The sequence below is a fragment of the Lasioglossum baleicum genome, chromosome 1 (assembly GCF_051020765.1).
Source record: "Lasioglossum baleicum chromosome 1, iyLasBale1, whole genome shotgun sequence".
In the NCBI taxonomy this organism is placed as follows: Eukaryota; Metazoa; Arthropoda; class Insecta; order Hymenoptera; family Halictidae; genus Lasioglossum; species Lasioglossum baleicum.
In genome coordinates, this window is record NC_134929.1 from 13136504 (window position 1) to 13158459 (window position 21956).

General features: G+C 43.1%; 2 protein-coding genes across 6 annotated transcripts in view; one reads left to right on the plus strand and one right to left on the minus strand.

The window, feature by feature from the left end:
• The first annotated feature begins 279 nt into the window (after positions 1 to 279).
• Nd-b14 (NADH dehydrogenase (ubiquinone) B14 subunit) lies at positions 280 to 1280 on the plus strand. Its single transcript, XM_076434747.1, has 3 exons — positions 280 to 479; positions 657 to 772; positions 994 to 1280. Exons 1-3 carry the CDS (start codon positions 356 to 358, stop codon positions 1129 to 1131), a joined length of 378 nt encoding a protein of 125 aa, XP_076290862.1. The 5' UTR covers positions 280 to 355; the 3' UTR covers positions 1132 to 1280.
• Positions 1271 to 21956, minus strand: part of LOC143214037 (receptor-type guanylate cyclase Gyc76C) — a 118254-nt gene continuing 97568 nt past the window's right edge. For 4 of the 5 annotated variants that reach the window (XM_076434587.1, XM_076434568.1, XM_076434578.1 and 1 more), the window contains 16 exons: positions 10701 to 11007; positions 9023 to 9166; positions 8527 to 8720; positions 8259 to 8418; positions 7797 to 7951; positions 7360 to 7647; positions 6316 to 6576; positions 6160 to 6231; positions 5887 to 6079; positions 5677 to 5826; positions 5020 to 5359; positions 4437 to 4560; positions 4252 to 4350; positions 3971 to 4115; positions 3633 to 3889; positions 1271 to 3061 (listed from right to left, as the gene is read on the minus strand). In XM_076434587.1, coding sequence (XP_076290702.1) covers positions 2153 to 3061; positions 3633 to 3889; positions 3971 to 4115; positions 4252 to 4350; positions 4437 to 4560; positions 5020 to 5359; positions 5677 to 5826; positions 5887 to 6079; positions 6160 to 6231; positions 6316 to 6576; positions 7360 to 7647; positions 7797 to 7951; positions 8259 to 8418; positions 8527 to 8720; positions 9023 to 9166; positions 10701 to 11007 — 3798 coding nt within the window. In that variant the 3' untranslated portion in view covers positions 1271 to 2152. The remainder of the gene's footprint in view (positions 3062 to 3632; positions 3890 to 3970; positions 4116 to 4251; positions 4351 to 4436; positions 4561 to 5019; positions 5360 to 5676; positions 5827 to 5886; positions 6080 to 6159; positions 6232 to 6315; positions 6577 to 7359; positions 7648 to 7796; positions 7952 to 8258; positions 8419 to 8526; positions 8721 to 9022; positions 9167 to 10700; positions 11008 to 21956) is intronic. The other variant, XM_076434597.1, reaches the window with a different exon arrangement.

Consider the following 21956-nt stretch of genomic DNA (forward strand, 5'->3'; position numbering starts at 1 on the left):
ATATTTATTCTTGCATATATTGCATACACAGTGTATACACAGTTAGTACGATCATAGATTTTAGCGACTTGGTACTTGGTATTGCACAGTATTGCATAAGCGCAGAGTCGTCTGATCAGGGGTTGAGGGGAAAAAGTTACCCGCTCTCTGCCAGTTCCCGATTAGACAAGTGACATTGTGACACATGCACGACAGAGATGAAACGCTTCACGTGACTGGGCCGTGGCTGAAGCGTGGGGGAATAACGTCGTAGAAGGGGAAGGGTAGAGTGGGAGATTCTGGCATTTCTGGCTGGCGACACTGGCGACCACTGGCGACACTGCAGTCTGCATTCTGCATTCTGCATAAGAGGAAAATGGCTACCCCTGCAAGGTTAACTGTGAAGAAAGTGAAACCAATTCTCTCACTGAATCGTGAAGATGCTCGCAGGAGAGTAATAGCATTATATAAATCGTACTACCGACATATTCCACAAATGCGTATGTATGTCAACAGTTTTCGGTCTTGATGTTAATCAGGTGTGATATACCTGATAGGTTATAACCTTAAAGTCATGAAAATAGCTCTATTATTCCACATCATCATACTTCATATTATGGCTATATATTGACAAATACTTTTAATCAATTTCTATATGAAGCCCATTTATGTTGCAGTACTGGAATATGATGTTCCCAAAACACAAAAAGAGTGTCAGCAAAGGCTAAGAGAAGAATTTGACCGACATCGTAATGTAACGGATATAAGAGTCATAGATCTTCTTGTTGCAAAGGTATGACATTAGTGCTAGTAGTATTGTGCTGTACATGTGTTCATATATAAGATATGTAATTATGTATCAAATACTTTAAGAAACGATTCTACAAGCCAATCAACGATGAAATTGCAATTGTAGCTATATTATCAAGTTATTTTCATTTTAAAATATATATATTTGATATATATTTAGATATGCTGCATACACAGATTAATAATAACAAATTATTGTATCAGGGACAAATGAAGCTTCAAGAAATTTCGCACTTTTGGATAACTAAAGGAGGTCTGATGGATAATTTTAAAGATACCATTGAACCAAAGCCAAAAGATTTTATGGGAAAATTCCTTTCTGGCCAAGACTCGACCATTTAACTTCAGTTGATCCACTAAAACATGAATGCATACTTCTCATAAGTATCTGTAGAATAAACTATTTATAAATTATACAAAGTGTGTGTGTGTATATATGCGCTGCACACATGAAACTGTAAAATAAAAGTGAAACGGGAAACAAGATGTAACTGTTTATTAAAAAAATCAAATTGTACATTATTTGAAAAGACGTATCTTTAATCGATTCTTACAGAATATAGAATATTTCTTTTAATTTACATTTTTTATCTTTACATTGATATATTATTATTCACTTATATACATTTGACAAGATGATATATTACTAAGCACCTTAGGTACAATCTAGTTCACTTTTCACAGCCATACGGATAATTTGCTTTCCTTCAGTGAACAAGTATAGAATTATACATATACATACATACATAATCCATACATACATACATACATACATACATATATATACATACATATGTTTGAATCTGGTGGATTCGAACGTTGCGTGAGTGTACACGCCACAGTAGCATGTATATGCGTGTCGCATCAGCATTCTTCTGCATCACAAAAAGGGAATCATCGTTTTGTGCTAAACTCGAGATAGGTATTCTAATGATTCTCTGCGTTCGTGTACTTTGGTTAATCATTTTTATAAAACAGTTCGCTTCTATTCTCATCATTAGAATTCGAATTAAAAAAAAAACAAAGGAGAAGAAAAAAGGAAAAGAACGATCTCTAACAGATATAATCCCGCGCTATGTAGAAGACACGTTTCACCGCCGATATGCAACGTGTACTTTTAGTACAATGTCTATAAAATATCTAGGTATTAAAAACATACACGATCGGTAACTTTTTTACCCATACATTCCACGTATCTATACTAAAAAGAAGGAGAAAAGAAAAATGGCAACAATACATCATGATTATGACTCGTAAACCTTGTAAGAAAGTTTTTGTGCACTCGTGTACGTTTCATAGCACAGGGTTTTCATTATTTTTTTCTTCGCGTTCTCCCATTCGGGAATAGAAGAGAACTCTATTATCAAACTATACTCTCGCGCTCCGACTGTATATCGTAACCCGCAATCACACCACGTCTCAGTGAAACGTCGCTGTTCCTTAACCCGTTACCACTGAACAGATTAACCAGCCAACTTCTGATTGAGTTCCTCGCGGAGGACTTCTTGTCCGGCACACTGTCTGTACTAGGAACGGATGCTACTTGGTCTAACGAACGCCAACGTTTAACAGGCACTACCTCCCCGACACAGCTACTTTCGTCCCCTAGCAGAGGTGTCTCCGCCTCGTTAGGAGATCCGTCTGTATGGGGCGCTATTATCACATTACCGTTGGGATAATTGTTGTTCAACACTTTCCCAGATATGTTCGTCTTCGAGTTTGTCCGCGTGCACTTGTCACAGTTCTCCAACGACCGGAAGCTCTTTTTCGGCTCCTTCCACGAGAAATTCGGCGACTCGAATCTTTTGTTGTATAGTTCCAACGGGAACGGGTCCAACGATCGAGACTCTCGCATTATGTTCTGAAACGGGTAGTCGCTGGTCGAGGAAGACGAAGCTATCGTCGACAAAACCCTCGCGTTTTTCCGGAACTTCGGCCTGGTGTCGATCAAAATGTCATCGAGGGCAAGTTTGATGCTGAGCGCTCGGGTTTCGACTTCGCTCAGCGCAACGTTGTCCAACGTCGTCTTGGATACGCTATCGGCTACGTAAAGAGGAGATCGTTCTATTTTTCTCGAGTTGAAAGATCTTGGTACCGGGCTGGATCCTCCGCATTGGGACATGGAGTCGTCAGGCGTTGGTCGCGGAACGCTCGACTGTCTCCGACTGCCTGCTCCTAGACCCCCCAACAACGAAGCTTGACGGGAATCTGAGTTTAACTTTGGACTCCTCCTTGGTCTGCAGAAAAGCGGTGGCAGATCACCTACGTCGACCTAGATCAACACAGCGACCGTTAATTTTGGAATTTAATTTGTTTCGACTGAATATCCGAAATACCCATGTGAACAAGAATTACTCGGCTAGCGATATGAGACGAGTTGTTAGTAGACTGCGGATTTTATGCATTCATTATAAAACAAATGAGTGAATCAAATACAAACCAATGAAGATATTTAAAAATACTGTTCTATTGTTTCCAATCCACTCAATTTATTTGAAAAATGAACGAATGTGTATGCAACCCCCGTGTCTTACAATTAATTCAGACAATTTTTATTCTGCATAAAACTTCGCAGTTTTTCCTCTAGTTATTATAATAGAAGTATAAAACAATACGCTCCGACAGTGGTCGGCAAACTGCAGCTCGCGAGCCACATGCGGCTCTTTGGTTACTTGAGTGCGGTTTGCGTCTTGTAAAGGAATTGGGCTTTCAGAAGAAATTTAAATCGTTGTACTGCCGATATTTGGCACTTTTGACTAATGAGTTTGCCCACCACTGCGCTACGAGATAGGGACAATGCCACGCTAACGAGAAAAGATTTTGTACAAGGACTATAAACCCACGTCTCGTTTTTGGATGGCTTTCTCGGTGGCCCCAGTCAGCCAGTAGGTCTTCACTTCTCCCTTTCCCTTCATGTGAATTAAACCGCGTTCCTCGACGATGTAACCACCAATCTTGTCCAAGGCGTCCTTGCACTGCCCGCTTATGTGAATACGTAATGGCTCGCCGTTAGATTCCATGCGGGAGGCAGTGTTCACTGTGTCTCCGAAGAGACAATACCTAGGCATAGTTAGACCGACTACACCCGCCACCACAGGACCTACGAGCAATCATTTTTTTCCCTCACAAATCTGTGTAAAACTTCTCCGAGTTGGTTCGATGAGTTTATCGAACACCTTACCTGTGTGGATTCCAATACGTAATTTAAGCGTGTCCTGGGGCCTGTGCGTTATAGTATGGTGTTTCACAGCATTGAGTAGCTCCAGGGACATCGACGCAATTTCCCCGGCGTGTTTGTTCCCGTTCTTTATAGGCAAACCAGAAACCTGGAATGTTTGATTGCTGTGAAATTACGCGGATACAAACGGCAACGAGATTCAGTGGATTTGGACTACAAGGACAGTTTTGTATTTTATCCTACGAGTCTCGGACGCATTAGACTGACAATTGATGAACACTCACCACCATGTACGCGTCGCCGATGGTTTCCACTTTGTACACGTCGTAGCCTTTAATAATGCGGTCAAACAGAGTATACAGGTCATTCAAAAAGTTTACAACCTACGAAAATGATTTTGACGGTAATTAGAGCACGTAAAGTTGTATTCGAATTCGTTCTATACTTTGATAGCAATAGATAGGCGTACCTGGAACGGTGTACTCTCCGCCGACATTGCGGTGAAGCCAACGATGTCACTGAAGTAAATAGTGACCAGATCAAAGGCTTCCGGTTCTACACCGATGCCATTCGTCAAACAGTTAGCTACGGGTCTGCAAAAAAAAACAATAGTATAGTTTTATTAATAAATAATGCTACGGATATTATAGATCTTAGAGGAATAAACTCGTTTCCAGGATTGCAAGGGTGCGGGATGCGCCTTCTCATTTCTCGATAATGCAAAGACGGGGTTTTCCAATAGTGAAAAGCGGTAGATAAAAGATCAATCTAGGCCGCGATCGCCCTCAAAAGTCCTATTTTTATGTTTACAAGGCGTAATTTGCAATATTCGGAAGCATACAGCTGCGGATGTAGCTATTTTCATAAAGCTGTGTCAAAAATAGGACTTTTGAGGGCGATCGCGGCCTAGAATGATCTTTTATCTAGCGCTTTTTACTACTGAAAAACCTCATCTTTGCATTATCGAGAAATGAGAAGGCGCATCCCGCACCCTTGCATTCCTGGAAACGAGTCTATCCCCTTAATAGACAGATTCTTGAAGATGAACTCACTCCGGAAGCATTCTATGAAGCAGATCCTCCGTCTTCTGCTTCTCCTCGAAAAGAAGGCGTGTACGTTCACTGACTAGATCTTCGAGGTTGTTCGCGTACTTCTCCATCATGTCCATCATTTGGTCCATTATATTGCGATGTCGGCCCGCTTTCATTTTCTTTAACCGCGTCCTAATCATTTTGAAGTCGGGCCTAAGCTCTGGACTCTCCGCCCAGCAGTCGGTAATCGTACTAACTATATACTCGGCACAGTCCGCCTCGGACTCGGACAGTATCTCTACGTTAGGTCTAAACGGCGGCTCGCCATCCTCTGGGAACCTTTTTACTCGGTCTATGATTTCTGTAGGTTTAGAAACGATGTACATAGAGAGAGGTGAATATACCAACCAGAGATCATTTCACGTGTATATAAATACATGCGGTACGTGAACCGTGTAGTAAGAATTTAAGGATCCGTAAATACGTTTTAGTTCGACAACTGATGCGTTATTATTTTTCGATCGAACGTGCTGAACGGATCCGTATTCACGGATCCTTAACTTTGTACTACACGGTTCACGTACCACGTGTACACGTGTATTTTAGTACACGTTCAAAACCGCGATCTCTAATACCAACTGAGTGCAAAGAAAAGTAGGGGAGCCTTGTTTCTGTTACCTTTGGGTTCTAGATTAACACCACCGTACGGCCCCTTCCGACCAATGATTTCAAACAGTATTATAGCAAATGAGTAAATGTCTCCCTCCTGGGTTCCTCTGATCGGAGCATTGGGATTCCTTAACAGCTCGGGCGCCTTCCAGAATAAGTCTGCAAAAGGCAGGAGAGACATGTAAGCTAATTCTTTGGAGAATCGATGGTCGAATGTACCGGCAAGATCATCAGGCTCCGTACTTCGATAATACTGATGTTCACCAATGCTGTCGGACTCGGCGCAATGTCTCATATCGTGTAGCCCGAAATCAGAGACTTGGAGTACCCATCGAGAGGTCACCACGCAATTGGAAGACTTCAGATTACCATGACAAACTAGCACAGATGACTCGTGAATGTACAGCATACCCTGGATCCAGAGGAGAATTATTTTTAATAAAAATAAACTGCAGAACAGAGAGGAGACCGAAACTCGTCGGACGCACTCACCTTAATGAGATCGTGAACTAATGACGCGATGAACATATCGTCTAACTTTATATCTTCGTTCTCGATGATGTCCTGTAACAACAATAGAATGAAATCGCATGAAATCATCGGCGTTGGGTCGGCGTCGGTTCGTCTATGGATTAAAAAGCTACGTACATAAAGACTTCCTTTGGCGCAATAGTCCGTAATTAACAATATCCTCATCGGCTCGACGCACGCCCCGATGAACGAGTTCAGATTACCGTGTCGGATTTCTCGAAGGATTCGCATTTCCTTCATCACGTCCCGCGATATGTCCTTCTTCTTTGAGAATTTCAGCTCCTTTATGCGGACCACCACCCCGTGGTAGTGGCCGGTCTGCGCGAACACCTGGCCGCCGCACCTTGACTCGTAGGACATTGCACTAACTAAGCTTAACTGGAACGGAAATGCAACGAACTTGTGCAATATCAACCGGGAAAATGAAATCTTTTGGTATGAGTCGGGGGAGATAAATAAGAGGGACGCTAAAAATAAGGAGACTCATGATTTGTCTTTTTCGCTTTGTAACGTGGATCTTGTTGAAACTTTTAGGGAAATTTATCTCACGTTCAAGGAACGTGTATTAAAATTTTTGTAGCCCTTGTTGTTTGCCAGGAACAAAATCATCGTTGACGAAAGCCAAAGGTTCATGTTAGATCAAAACAAAGATCGCTGTATTAGTAGTTCTGAAAAAGTTCAGTAACGAAACCAAAAAGACTTTCAAAAATTATGTATAGGCAGCGGATTTGATATGCATTTATGACAAAACTGAGTAGCTGCAATTTGAAACAGTAACAATATTAGAAGAATTTAAAAATACTGTTACATATTGTTTTCAACCTATAAAACATAGTACGAAAAAAAATAAATTTTTATTTCACTTGAGCTTGTTGCAAATCGTATGGAAAACTTCTACTTTGCATAAAGATCCGCTGCCTAATGATGAAACAATTGGCGGTAGATAATGTGTGAAAATAATGCCCCTAATGTGTCTGGCAAGAATTCAAAAACCAGGGATCTTTGCTACCTGATCAACAGGTTAATTGCTATATTGAAAATTATGTTTCCTTCCCCCACTCTGTTCCCATTTGTGGGATTTTCAAGTTGCGAAAGGGGCGTATCTGGGCCAGAGTGGGGGATAGCAGGCGACAATTACTGGAATAAAGCGGGAGTGTTTACCTTACTAGGGGAGGACATCATATTGTCAAGATGAGGATAGCCGTGTATCTCGCTCGGATCGATCTTCCACAGCAACCCTTCGATCTCCTGCTCGATCTTCCACCTTCGGTATATGCTCATGGTGATGACCGCGGCGCAGAATAGTAAAACGGCGAGCACACCGGCGGCCACGATGCTGCGCAGGTGCGTGTCGTCTTTCGGACAGTGTTCATTGAGGAAACCGCAGCCTGGCTCCGCTTCCGGTTTATTTTTACCCGGCCAGTCCATCGACTCCGACGGCCTGTACACCTGCGCAACGGACGGATTTATTGTCTTTTGTTACCGTCTGTACAACGTTTTCGACACGGTGTCGCGGGATCATGTCGCTGGGACAGTCGCTCGATGAACGCGATTGCGACTGAATCCGCGCGAATAGCTGCTGTAAACAACTCACTCACTAGAGTTTCACCCTGTTGGAATTGGCCCACGGGCTTCATCTGATAATCGCAGGAGAAGTTTTCGAAGCGAAACGGGTCCTTCTTCAGGGCCAGCACCGAGAAGTTTCCCTCCGAGTCGCCGAACTTGTCGAAGTTGATCGTCGCGCCGCTGACACCTGTTGGCAAACCGCGTCTTGTCACACATGTGGAAAATCTCGATCGTTATCCAGCCAGGGGAATAGGTTCTCGTCCCTCGAGTATCCGCGTTAATGGACAAACGGTCTCTCGAGTTCGAGCGATCCGAGCAATTATCAGAGCCTCTATGTAAGCAAAACCGTGATCGGATCGTTAATCGGATCCGCTCTTATCGACCGGTCGATCGTCCCGAGCACCGGCACTCTGCCGCGTCGCGTTGCGCCGCGTATCTCTGAATAAGCCCAAGCAATTCAGATTGCGCCCAGCCGTGTACTTATGCGTGCTTACTTTGATACGTATGATTCCTGATAATCGTCTCGATGATCTGTGTTCCATTGCTCGCGATCTCCTCGAGCGTGTGCTCCGGATGATCGCGCAGGAGCTGGTCCAGGGCTCTCGCGTACAGCTTCACGGAATCGTAGAGGTACGCCGCATGGATCGACACATACTGGAACAGAAAAAGAGTTCCATTCAGTTACGTTCAATCGACCAACGTCGTCGGTTACGCGGATCCGCGATCCTGATTTATTGTAGAAAAGCGTGCTTTTTTACTTGCCTTGTCGAACTTTCTCAGCAGTACCGGGTACGGAAAGTTGAAGGGTTCTTTGCCGTTGTACTCGAGCACCTTCTTCGTGAACTCGTCGTATTTCTGCGTGGGCGGCGTGGACACCACCACCATCAGAGATTGCGCCTTCTTCAGGAAGTCCTTCGGCTCCATGCAGTTGCGTAGGTTGGCGTAGTGATCCGGTTCTGAAAGTGCCGCGCCGGTGTCAGGAAACGGAAGCTTTTAGAGGGTGGGTGACATGCGGGGACATAGTCTAGCGGGCCGGAACGCGATCTTTGAAAAGCATGATCGCGAGTGTCCGTCCGCTGAACTGGGTCACGAGCCAGAGCCTGACCCAACACACGGGCGTTTAGCTAATCAGGCATTAGATACGGAAATGATGAGGTAACGAGGAACGGCACGTCGGCCGAAGGAGCCGCCAAGAAGAGAGACGACCTGGGAATAGGGTCAATCGGATTTCACGAGTTGTCTACATAGGTGTACTCACTCCATAAGTACTTTTGCGCCTCGCGCGACGAGTACGTCATCATGTCTACGTGTATCACCATGTACTCCCCGTCCAGCAGCCGTTGGTTCTGCATCGCGTTCATCATTTCGATCAGCGAGATCGCCGTGCCCAGGAATATGTATACTGCGAGCAGAAAAGATAGTTCCGTTAGACGGTTAGAGGACGCAGGATCGAACGTTTTGCCGAGAACACGACGCGAGCCAATTTCCAGAACGGAACTGACTTTCACGCTTCTTTCTGCTACGTAGGAAACGACGTATAGCGCGCCGCTCTGACTTCCCCGCGATCATTATCAATGAGATCATCGAACGGAACACCGGCCCAACTGTATCGCGAAGGAAACGCGCGGAAATAGTCGAGACCGGACTAGTCAACTGTAACAACCGCGCTGGCCGAGATCGTTCCATGACCGAGCGTGCTACCGGCATGAATCAACAGACCGATTCGCAAATACTTCGGGTGTTCCCGCGAGCTACAAGCGTGTCTGAATATCGGATCTTGTCGAACTGCTTCGAAAAGACAATCGGATCTTCCGTGGACCAGCCAGCGCATTTCAATCTAATTCTAATTTATAGCACTTGCTCACAAAGGGTAACTGTTGTTTGGCACATTTTCCCGCTATACATTCGTCGGTTCTGACCATATTTCATTTATAATGACAGCAGTGTCTTCATTTATAATTACTTAACACTAAACCTACCGAGCACTGGAAACGATTAAAATGTTTTAGCTTACAAAAACGACAAGGCTCCATTTATTTACATTTTGTGCAATTTTTATTACAATATTAGCTTGGGTTAGATGGAACTTCATCATTTCAATAATTGTAAGATGAAAAATATATAACCGGCCTTTTGATCGGCCACGTTCAGTACCGAGCTGTTTCCCAAAGTTCCATCTACATTGAACTTTTTAAGATTATTAACATTGAACAGTAAGTTCAGGGTTCGTATTGTGTACAATTTACATTGAAAATAAACGTTCACTTAGATTCGTGGAGTCCCTGAAGAAATAGTTTGAAGACTAGAAGAAGCTACGCTCGAAGAAGAAGATACTCCGACAATTTTGGACTTGAGTTAACACTGGACCTACCACTACCGATGAAATGACCGGTTCCAGATTTTTTATTTCACAATTATTGAAATTATAAAGATGTTTTCATGGTAAATAATTAAATAAACATGTTTCGTAGAGCAGATATTGTAATATATGAACCGCACGAAGTTCAAATAAATTTAATCTTGTTATTTTTATAAGGCAGGGTTTTTTCCAAACTGTGTTCCGCCGAACCTGAATAGGTGTTCCGCGACAATTTGGAAAGGTCCGAAAAATGAATGTATAACAAGTGTATTTGTGTATTGAGCCTTTTTGTCCGGAACAGATTGTTTCGGTACATTCCCGCCAATATACATACATAACATTTTTTAAAATTTTTAGTAACGGGAATTAGCCAACCTAAAAAATAAGCTGACTGTTCCGTTAAAATTTCCAGGTTTGCGAAGTATTCCATTGCAGAAAAAGTTTGGGAAACCCTCTTATAAGGCAACGGTTATTTGCAAAGCTCGGTAAGTTTAGTGTTAAGAGGTTGGAGGGTTAGGAGATCACCAAGAAGATCCGATCGTCTCGATAGAAGCGTAAAGAAGGTGGTTGGACTGACTCCTAGTCATATTTTTGGTCTCCTGCACCAGCTGAAACCACGTGCTGACTTGACAGCATTGCAGCCGTTCCTCGCAGCACGTGTGTCGGTCCTCGACGGTCTTGTAATGGTTCACGGTGAGATTGTGCTTGGTCGCCTGCTCCTCCAGGGAACGGGCGACCGTCGACCAAGCGCTCTCCGTGATGATCGTGAATTTGTTCCAGCCATAGTGGAGCAGCAACGCGATCACCGACTTCGTCACCTGCGTGTCCGGCGGCTCGGTTCTCGCGAACGTGTTCACCTTCGACGCCTTGTAGTCCGAGCATTTCTGGAATCAAACAGGTACAGTGGTCAGCTCTTGGTCCCCGAACACTAAAACGATACCGTAGCTACTTCTCCGCATTGAAGCCGAAGAGAAGGTGATCATTCACGTTCTGATAAATATGTACTCCGTAGAGAACCTTTCGGTATTTACGTTTCTCGATCATTCAGAACATTCTTTCGTTAGATGTATTCATTTGAATTGATGAAGATGGTAATGATTAGACTGTGGATTTTTATACCAAATAAAAATCCTGCATCGATTGCAAGAGAATAGAAACCAAATTGGATGATATTTCTTCCCTTAATGATTTTAATAGACGAGAAATCGTATATTGACATCTTCAATTTTTCCAACAATTTCGAATTTATCTACTCAATTTTGCTATAAATGCATAAAGATCCGCAGTCTAGTAATGATTATACTGTGAGTTTTATGAGCTCGTAGTTAGACTTCAGATTTTTTATACATTTATGATAACGATCTTCGTAATAGAGATCCTGGAGGAAGCGAGCAAAAGATCGTTGGCCGCGTGGCTGGATCGCGCAGTTGCATCAGCAAAGTCATCAAATAAAACGGCTCGGAGTAGCGAAACCGCGAATCGACGGAATCAGCGAACGGGTGGCGGTAAGACGCTGTCGAAGAATGAAAGCCAGAAAATTGAAACGGGAGGAAGGCTGTGCGAAGGGTTAGGCTGGCGAAGATAGAGGACGACGCGGAAGAAGAACAAGAAGAACAAGAAGAACAAGAAGAAGTAGAAGAAGGTCCTGGGGAGAAGAAGAGGAGAAAAAGGGGGACAGAAAGAGAGAGTAGAGGAGACTCGAAAGAGAGTAGAAGGCAGGAGAGTAAGTTGGCAAAGTGGGCTGCGCCGGGTGCCATGGTGTGTGGCGCGCGGTTAAATATAAACCTGTGGGAGCCACCGCGAAGGAGGGCAGAAGGAGAGTGGAATGAACGGGGCAGCTCTCTTCTGGTGGAAGAGAGTCTATTTCTCTCTTTCTCTCTTCTCTCCCGGTCTCTCGCATCGAAGTGCACGGGGCGGTTGCTCCGTACCGTTGAAATGTGACATGCGCTCATTAACATATAAATTAAACGTGACAACTGGGGGTCAGTTCTGGCTGGAACCGTTCCGACCACCACCGAGCCGATCCATTTTCCTTTTTTCCGATTTTTACATCCTTTTCCTTATCCCTCGCCCGTCACTCTCCTTCCTGCTAGCTTCCCCGCGTTATCTCGCGGTCTACGGTTTGATTGATCGATCGCGCGGCATCCCGCGCGAACCTGTTCGCCATGTTTGCGTCACAACATTGTTGCGCCGACTGGTTTGTCACGGATACCTGTTATCCGTCATATGTATAGCTTATTATATACACCGGCGCGGCGCGGCGCAGAGCGTTGCGGCGGTACTAATCGAGAAAAAGCACCGAGAGCCGCGCGATTATTCACGCACCGGCGGTGTCTGTTCGTCTTAGGAAACTATCCTCCGCGAGCTTAGGGGCCTTTCGTATTTCGGTCGATGGAAGATAGAAGAGAATCGTCGAAGTTGAATGCTACATAGATAAGTTCAGCGCCTAATTAACAGTTTTATTCGATGCCTGTCTTTCAACTGATTTTATAAGTCATAAAAAGTGGATGCCGTCGCGCCTAAACAACAGCTCCTTTTACATTTAGCCAAGCTGTTCTACTATATTACTACTATTACATAAATAGACGAAAGAAATTCTTGTGGTTGTTAAAAGATTCTTCTAAAAGAAATTAAATATTTGAAATCTGTGTTTTAACCTTAACCCTTTGCAGTCGGAGCTAGAATAATTCCAGTACATATATGATTTTTTGGATTTTCTTAGATATGAAATTGTTATAATACCTCGTACAATATTTAAATGTGTAGTAATTGGTACAGCAATTTTTAATGCTAAGGGATTAATATGTGATTTTGGCTTCTTTTTTAAATGCAAGAAATAAACAAATACATTCTTCTTGAAAGTTGTGAATTGAACTTGATCTTATTTTCCCAACATACGCGAGTTGAATCAAGACCGTAGGAATTACTATCAAACCTGCAGATAAAACAATGTTACATATCTGATCAGTCGAATGTGAAAATAGACGATTTAAGTCGTCAGTAAATCGTAAACGAATATCTGACATTAGAGATAGAAAACTGAACTGCGGTTTCGTAAATTGCAGCAAAATGGCGGGCAGCATTATGCACCGAAGGGTTAAGCAAGCACCAAAGTTCGATCTCTTCCGCTGCATTGTCAGCTCCGCCACGAACTGGAGTAACAAGGTAGCAGCGTATAATATTGCGGATGCGGTTTCACTGGGGAAAAAAATCTCATCCGCCGATACACAGGAAGTTTCTACCCGTTAAATTATGTAAGTTCTTCGTGTCGGCTACACTGTTTGCCTGCGGCGAGGCGCACAATGCGGCAACGGAATTGGGATGCAACGCGTTGCATGAGAAATAGTTACAGGATATCGAATGTACCTGTCGAGGATATCGTATCAAGCAATGCGCGGAGAGGTGAACTCGACTTGAATAGAACCTGGGAGAATATGGGGTAGAACTGGGTATATATCATTGTTTTTGTAAAATAAGAGTTCCGATGTGAAACCAGCAAACATATAGTTTACAATCGGATGGACGGTTAATATTGTGCGAAATCCGAAATCAGTTGTAGAAGTTTCAGTGTTGACTTGTTTTACTTGAGATTTATCGTATATGTTGACATGTAGATATTTAAAATGTCTACAATCATCCTTCCCTTGTGTCGATTTTCTACAAATGTTGAAGAGGGTGACGAGGTCTTTATTTTCTTGTAACAAGTAATACATAGTAAACATAGTAAAAATATCTAACCAAGCTAAAGCTGTCTATGAAACTTCATGGCTACAATGTATAATATCAGTAACAGCACGGTACAAGCATCGTAATCTTGTTTTCCTCCGTGCCAAACTTTTGTTCAAGAAGAAGAACTCCTACTTTCGGATTATTCCATAAGGTCCGATCAAGATTTCTAGCAGAGTGCAAAGTTAGCTTCGCCATTTGACTTTCCGCTATCGATAAAAGTTCTTGGTCACTTTGCCCCACATTCTCCCGTGGGAAGATCGAGAAGCAATTTTTAACCGAGAAAGAGACAAAAAAAGAGAGGTCCGCAGCTGTACTGTTCTTTTTACGATCCTCCCACGATTCCAGGAAGCCGTGATCGTCAGCAATTTACCCACCTGTCCGCGTCTGTTCTTTTTTTTCCGCGCTCGGTCCTGTCGCCGATCGTAAATTCGACCGGCTCTTTTTGCATGGAATAATTTCGCATGGAAACGGTCAAATTGGACGGGAGGCGGGCCCGGCAAAAAGGGGCCCACAACGGGTGCGCATCTTTTCGATGGAATCCGAACAGTCTCGGAGGTTGAAGGAGCAAGACCAGTGAGCAAGCAGCGCACAGCGCGCAGCGCGGAGCTCCGCTCCGGCCCGCGCGAGTAGGATTCGCCGAAAGGAAGTTGACTATGCGCGGTGATAGCGAGATTATTGTAATCGCCGCTTCAGAAAAATACGAAATTGATCCGGTCCGGCGGTATCACCGGGAGGAAGTGGTCGGGGCCGCATCGGGAATGACAAAATGAATGCCAGCCGTGGCTATGCCGCCAGCTCGTCATAGAGGAAGCCGCGTCAGGTCGATGATATCCACCGCCTCGACCTTGAAGGAATTAGGCGAACGCTCTGAACGTAATCCTCTTCAATTCAGTCCCCAATTCTGTAATCCCTCGAACGCCTCTATGACCGGCAAGACCTCTTGTTAACCCCGCGCGAGGCAGCTTATTTTACTATTTAGTTTAGTTGATTCGTGTAGAATGTTCGATCCTTAGCACTCGGCAAAGAATTCTTAGTTTCTATCATAATTAGACTGCGGATCTTTATTCAATATAAAGATTGTCTGCATTTTCATTGTTTTATGGGGCTCGTTTCTTTACGAGGCGCCATCTGGACAGTACTACCTCGTACAGCTCTATAAAAAAACAATGACAATTTCAATTCGAAATTTGTTGAAGTAAATCTTTTATTTAGTTTTATTTAGTGATTTTGGGGTGAAATATCGGAAAACATCGGCACGTAACTAAGGCCTGGGAACTATGCAACCGTGTCCCCGCAGTTTAGCATAAAACTGGTCCGCTGATCGATGATCCGGTAGACGAAACTGGTCTGGCTTTAGTAAACCAGTTCCCCTATTGCCGATGAAGCCGGGTCCAACAAAGAGGACGCTTGATCGTATTGTTTTAAGGCTGGATTGGGTCCGGGCCGGGATCGGACCGGTGAGGAACGAGTCCTCCGGGGTCGGTAGACAAAACTGACCAACCTGGTTGGTTACCCTGGCCGGTGAACGAGGTGGGCTTTGGTCATTGCCGGCTCGCGACGTGCTGTTATTCTGGGCTCCACTAGGCTATATTTAGACGAGACCACCTTGAGGGAGCTCGAGAGAGGCTCGAGTGCTCTCCGCGGCCTGCAACCGCAGCCTTTCCTCTATTGGCCGATTGTGTGTTAGTTGTGCAACGCGTTCGCGATCCTATGGAGAAGCAATCAAGGAATTCGTCTGCCCACGCCGATTTTTCCGTACCACTGTTTCCACGATTATTCTCGGCTAGATCTACACCCACGAAATTCGACCGACTGGATCGTCTAATCGGCGCTCGAGGAAATTCGAGGAGATACCTTGCGAAAAACAATTTCTTGCAAATCATGTAGACAATTTTTATTTTGCATACAGGTACCCGCAGTTTACATACATACATACATACATACACTGGTGGTCAAAATGATAAGGCAACTCAAGGTTTTTAGCAATGAACATTCATTTGTACATATGTATATCACGTAGATTGTGAATATACAATATACAACAAAATAAGGTACTAACTTTTATGTAATATATTAAAAATTAAATAACTCGTTCAAACCATTTATTATTTCTACAAAAATCGACCTTTAGTGTGGGCTAAATGATAGGGCACTTTGAACATAAAATAAGAGAAGTATTGGAATTCAACAAAATTACACAATTTTTGGCAGTTTTAGTAATGCGTGGACTGCCCTTTACGTTGTACCACTTCAATCATTGTTCTTGATAAACTTCTATATGTATAGATTTTTTTATATCATTTTGATGTATACTTTTCCAAGCTTCTAAAATTGCTGATTTCAATTCGGATACTGTACTGTACTGCTTTCCACTTTCGTATAATATTTTCTTGACAGTCTTCCCCAAACGTTCTCGGTAACGTTTCGGTCGGGAGACCTTACACAATTCAAACAATTCAAAACCTTTGTATTGCCCGCTTGAAAATAATTTTTTACTATGCGAGCAGTATGTGCACAGCTGCATTATCTTGCTGAAATAAATATGTATTTTCTGGCAGCAATTCTTAAATTTAAGTAGCCAGCACTATCCATACGGCCTTGAATAAATTTTATTTCCATTTTTCCTCTATAGCCGATTCCTCCCGATATCATTACTGTACCGCCACCACGTTGTCGATGACTCAAAACCCTTTGTTCTTTTCTTAATCATGGAAATAGTACTTGTATCCATCTGGACCATCCAAATTTAGTTTCTTTTCATCTGTGAATATAATTCGTTTCCATTGTTATTTCACGACATATATGAATGACGTATATGAAATTTTGTGTGTGCACAACGGTGCCTTATCATTTCGTCCACCGGTGTACATAGATAAGTAAAGCAAGCGATGCACAGTGGGAAAAATGCCCAAACTAGTTCGATGAAGGTTATTTTTCTCAGATACTCCTATCGTGATTTTGAGGGCATACTTGTTTTTTGTGGTTTTTATACCTGGTAAGAACTAACGAAATGCATCAAACACGCGGCAATACGAACCTCAATGTCGCACGGAATGTTGGCTACAAATCGTTAGTATCACGAAATTTTCAAGTGAAGTGATTATTTGTGAAATGTATAACATAATGAAAGCTATGCAAATTGAAAACTAATATGTACTTTTTTGTTTCGAATAAAAATTACAGGCAGAATATGAATTGAATGAACTCTTCTTATGAGCGTTCTTGTTCGGATATCTAGTAATTAAATTAAGCTTATACTTTGACTCCAACAAGCTCAAGCGTTAATATTTTTATTTGTAATCAACATGATCTACTCTATGATGCTAAAGAAAAATTAACCACAACGACCTGCACCTGACTGAAAAATTATCAAATTTCAGACATGTATGGTATAATTTTTATCCCTGATCTATCCATAATAAACAGATATATATTTTCAACAATGAAATTTCAAGTATGAAATGAAAAGATGTTAGAAATTCTTCCACGAGACTTTTGCCTAGCTAGATTGGGCATTTTTCCCATGTGACCGAGTATACTCTCTTTGAAGGATGTTTTTTATTCCACCGCTTTTCAAATATTCCGATCACTCGCGGAACATTAGCTAAACTGGTTGCAATGACAAACTACCGGCTACTCCGTTTTCTAGAACAGCGAGCTACCTGGTTCGTGGAATATTTAAATCAACCGCAGTATCTGTGACTTCTAACTGTTAACGAAGATCTCGCTCGGCGATAAGGAGCTCGACTGCGTGGAAACTTTAGGAATAAAATAGGTCCAGTACAAGTGATAGTGGGGATCCAGAGCCCGAGCAACGAATATTTTCGGTTCATTGTGCATTCACCACGGCAAGTTTTCAAATTTATATGTTACTGCTTTATAATTGCCCGGCGCATCCATAATACATGAAGCTCGGATATTTCATGTTGCCGTCGCGCCGTGTCGTGTCGCGTCGCGCGCCGTTTCTCAAAATTATGCCTCTCTAAAACTGGTGAACGCAGGTTGCCCCGGCGCAGCGCGCATCGACAAACGGGATCCGTCCGTTGAATAACAATGGAGTAATCGTCGTTCGTACCTTGCGAGCTAGTTTAATCACGTGAATCGATAGCGAACGGTCGCGAAACGTCGCGCTCAATTCACGAGGACGATGATGCTTCATTACGCGACAGTGTCCTAAGGGATCCTCTTCCTGTTTGCGCGGGACGGAAGTCACACCCGAGGTGAAAGACTCAAAAGGAAGTTAAGGACTTCGCGGAATATTAATTCTATGTTTGTTCTTTTCCAAGCAATCGCGCGCGTGTGGTTTTCTTACCTTACTCTGATTGTCAGCTTGTCAAGATTATTAATGTAAGAATGAACTGTATATCTGGCTGCACAATCGAGTATGTGCCTTGAAAAGTTGGCCAAAATACGATTTTTCAAATCTCACGTAGGTTGAAAAGCTTTAGTTGTCTGAGCTATTGAAATATATGAACAACAGTGTACCAGTTTTATTATTTTTATTTATGTAAATATTCATGTAGCGTTGTTATGCATTGAAAATAAGGGCTTTTGGAGTACTCTACTAAACTTGTTTATATCTTCTTCTTATATCTTCTATTATATTTTCTTTACAGATACTTTTTAGTCAGGATTACATTATAGTTTTCACTTCCTTATTGTTTGCCTGTTTAAGATTATTCAAGTTTGAAGATGACATATTACTTACTGCATATTACTCAAGAATGAAATTTTTAGGCGATATCTCGCATTTCTAGAATTTTTAAGAATGAAATTTTTAGGCTACCAAGTGAGTCCCGATGTTTTTTTTTTTGCGCCATTGGAAACCGTAAAGGTTTCTGCTGACAATGCAAAAAGAATTGGCTGCCAAGATGTGGCAGTACGGCTTTTACATTACTGTTTGTACTGCGATGTATGGAGCAAACGCAGTGCGCGATCGCACTGAAAATGTTCGAAAGTTACCACGATCTTTCAGTTCAATCGGTATTCAGTCATCAATAAGTCCCAATACAAAAAATTATAAAACAAGCCCACCCCGATTCAGTGGTTTACAACAAAAACCAATACGATATTACAAAAGAAAGCAAAAAGTAAAAACAGTTAACCTGTAGTTACAGACTTAGTAAAATAACAAGCAAACCCGGAAGAGGAGAGAGGCAAACACGAAACTGGCACTTTGAGTGAGAATATGCCTAAACACTGGTAACCTATTCACAATGTGGATACACTCATTAGCTTAGTCTTTTCGTGAACAGAATTTCGATCGTACTTGATTCCACAAGAACGCGAATACTTCTAGCTTGACCTTTAGTTCCTCAGCACTATGGACCACCAACTGTCACTCTTATCAGCCAACTGCACTTCAAGAGCGAAGTGTCGCGCACACCACTATCACCGAATCCGTCGAATTCACCGTTGCATCGGCGAATAAACGTGTTATTAGCTCGATCGCGGTTTCTCGCGCGGAATCCCGGCGATTTAAGAAACGACGAGACGGCCGGTTCGCACGATTCCTCGTATCGATAGCTTTTTACTTTTTACTTTTTTGCCTGTGGGTAATGCCGGAGCCTTGTCCCTCGTTGGAAGGTGACAAGCGGGCAAACGGTAACGTCTCGCCAGAAATACAACGCTGCTCTCCTCGAGAGCGCGAGACAACGCGCGCCGGCTACCACGGTGCAGAACGGAAAGATCGGTTCCCGGAATTGGCGAGCGTGCGAACGGATCACGTTCTGGCCCGTTAATGGTGGCTATTAGTGTTCTCGGGGGAGACCGTTTACGTGCACCAAGATCTTGCCAAACGACACGCTCCGTGTCGCAGATAAATTCGTTGTGCTCTCGGAGGTCTCGGCCGCAGCGCCGCGCTCCGATGGAAACGTGCCGGGTATTTATCTTGAATATCAATCGATAATCCAGTGGACTCGTTAGCTCCGTTGCTCTTTCCCGCGTGCACGGGGTGAGCCATCGTTTGGCGCGAGCAACGGATCGGCAAGAATCGTTTCTCGCGTGCCAGCCAGGTGAAAAGTTCAATTTTCTTTGCTGCCGTTCCTGGTGATCGGTGAAACGCGACCAGTTTCAACGATGCGATCCGACGACCCGATAATCGCCCGTGCGACACCAAAAAGGGACGCGTAGAGAGAAATTGATCGGGAGAATTCCTCTTCTCTCTCTCTCTTTCCGGGGGAATTAGAAAGCAGCACACCGGACCAGCAACCTGGACATCGATAATTGAGCAGCCGGAGAACCACCGTCACACCAATTAAACCAGTCTCCTTTGACGGTGATCCAGGCGGAAGGGGGGAACCATGATTTTGGAACCCCGGGCACACTTGATCCCACCGGTCCCATCGGCATAACTTCTCAAATTATACCGTTAATGCGCGCTATTCTGGAGCCCGGGCCGGTGATCATCTGAGATCCGCCCGCGAGATAAGGGTGCTCGTTAATAGGGAGGAACACGAGACACAGTACCTGGATATTTTCGGGCGACCGGCCCTTACCACGGGGACATCATTACGGTATATTAAGTGACATCTTTGGGGGATCAAGCGGGCCAACGCAACGTTCGGGCCACCTTGCTTCCGCCAATTAAACCCCGGCAATAATTAAAGGGGACCCGCATGGCGGTGAACGTGACCGGGTCCCAACAAAGATACGACACACCGCCACGCCGTTCCCTTACGCTTACGCCTTACTTACGCAATCGATGAAGTTTACGCGGAGTGCAAGAAACTGGACGGCCACAGTCGGGCGTTAATCAGTCGATAAGCTTGTGAAACGACGTGCACAGATGGTGCGTTAACTTGTTACGAGATTGCTTCATCCTCCTGAGCTATAACCGAAGCAATCGCGTAGGGTGTTTCGATGAGGACGATGCGATCCTCGGCTCGTTTCGATCCGACCGATCCTGCCACTCGACGAAGCACACAGTCGAAAATCTGGCAGAAACTCGAATTATGAAAATTCAAGAAGCTATAATTATCCGTCAGTAAATTATAGTTAAGAATATGTTGAAAAGCTAAGTTCGGTGTCATTTGAATTCAAAACTGGTCATTGCTACCGAGTTTAGTTGTGGAATGCAATATATTCTCATTTTAAAATATACATTTTTCAAGTCATAGGGGTTAACCCTCACGTAGCCAACCAAAATGTATAGATTATTATAAACCTTTTGTACTTAACCTATTTGCACAAATTCTCACTTTAAGACTACAAATTAATTTATTAGCGAGCAAAAAATGGACATTCAGAGAAATTTTGTAATATTTTTAGAGGAATATTAACAAGTTGTTCAAAGAAATGCAGTAAATGGGTACCTGGGTACCCGGTTGGTGTTGGATGACCAACTATTTACTTTATGATAAATAGCGACTAACCAGGGCAGAACCCCAAGTGTCTGACTTCGATTTTGATAATCTTTTGTGAGACGTTGGTATATGGATCCCTAATTATGTATGCAAAATATTAGGTGTAGTTACTTAACAGTTTTAAAGATATAAACAATTAAAGTTTCATACCTGTGAATCACGCAACCTGCTTAAACGGCTAATGGAACATCGAAAACTATGAAACTTTAATTGTTTATATCTTTCAAACTATTGAGTAACTACACTTAATATTTTTCATACATAATTAGGGATCCATATATCATCATTTCACAAAAAATTATCACAATCGAAGTCGGACACTTAAGGTCCTTCCCTTGTAAGATGTTTTCGACAGTGAACCTCGACTGGTCACTAACATTAGTCACACAAAAATCAACGCTACGACACATCATTGTATAGTCTTCTACACTTCCTCCCCCTTTAAAGGACTGTTATTTAAGTTCACGCAAAAGACCAAAACTAGGATTATAGACAAAACCTCAGCACAGCTAAGATCTAACATATTCGAAGTCCTGTCTATCAAATTGTCAGACTTTTCGACGAGTTATACTTTGCTACGCACTCCTCTTACTTTCTGACCGAAGTCATAATTGAGGAATTTTATTAATAAACTAGTGTTTTATTTATCATAAACCTACAATGTTTATTAATGCCCCATCAGTAATACGACATTGGCAACACAAGGGTTGAAACGTAACCGTTTTATTTTAAAATCGGAC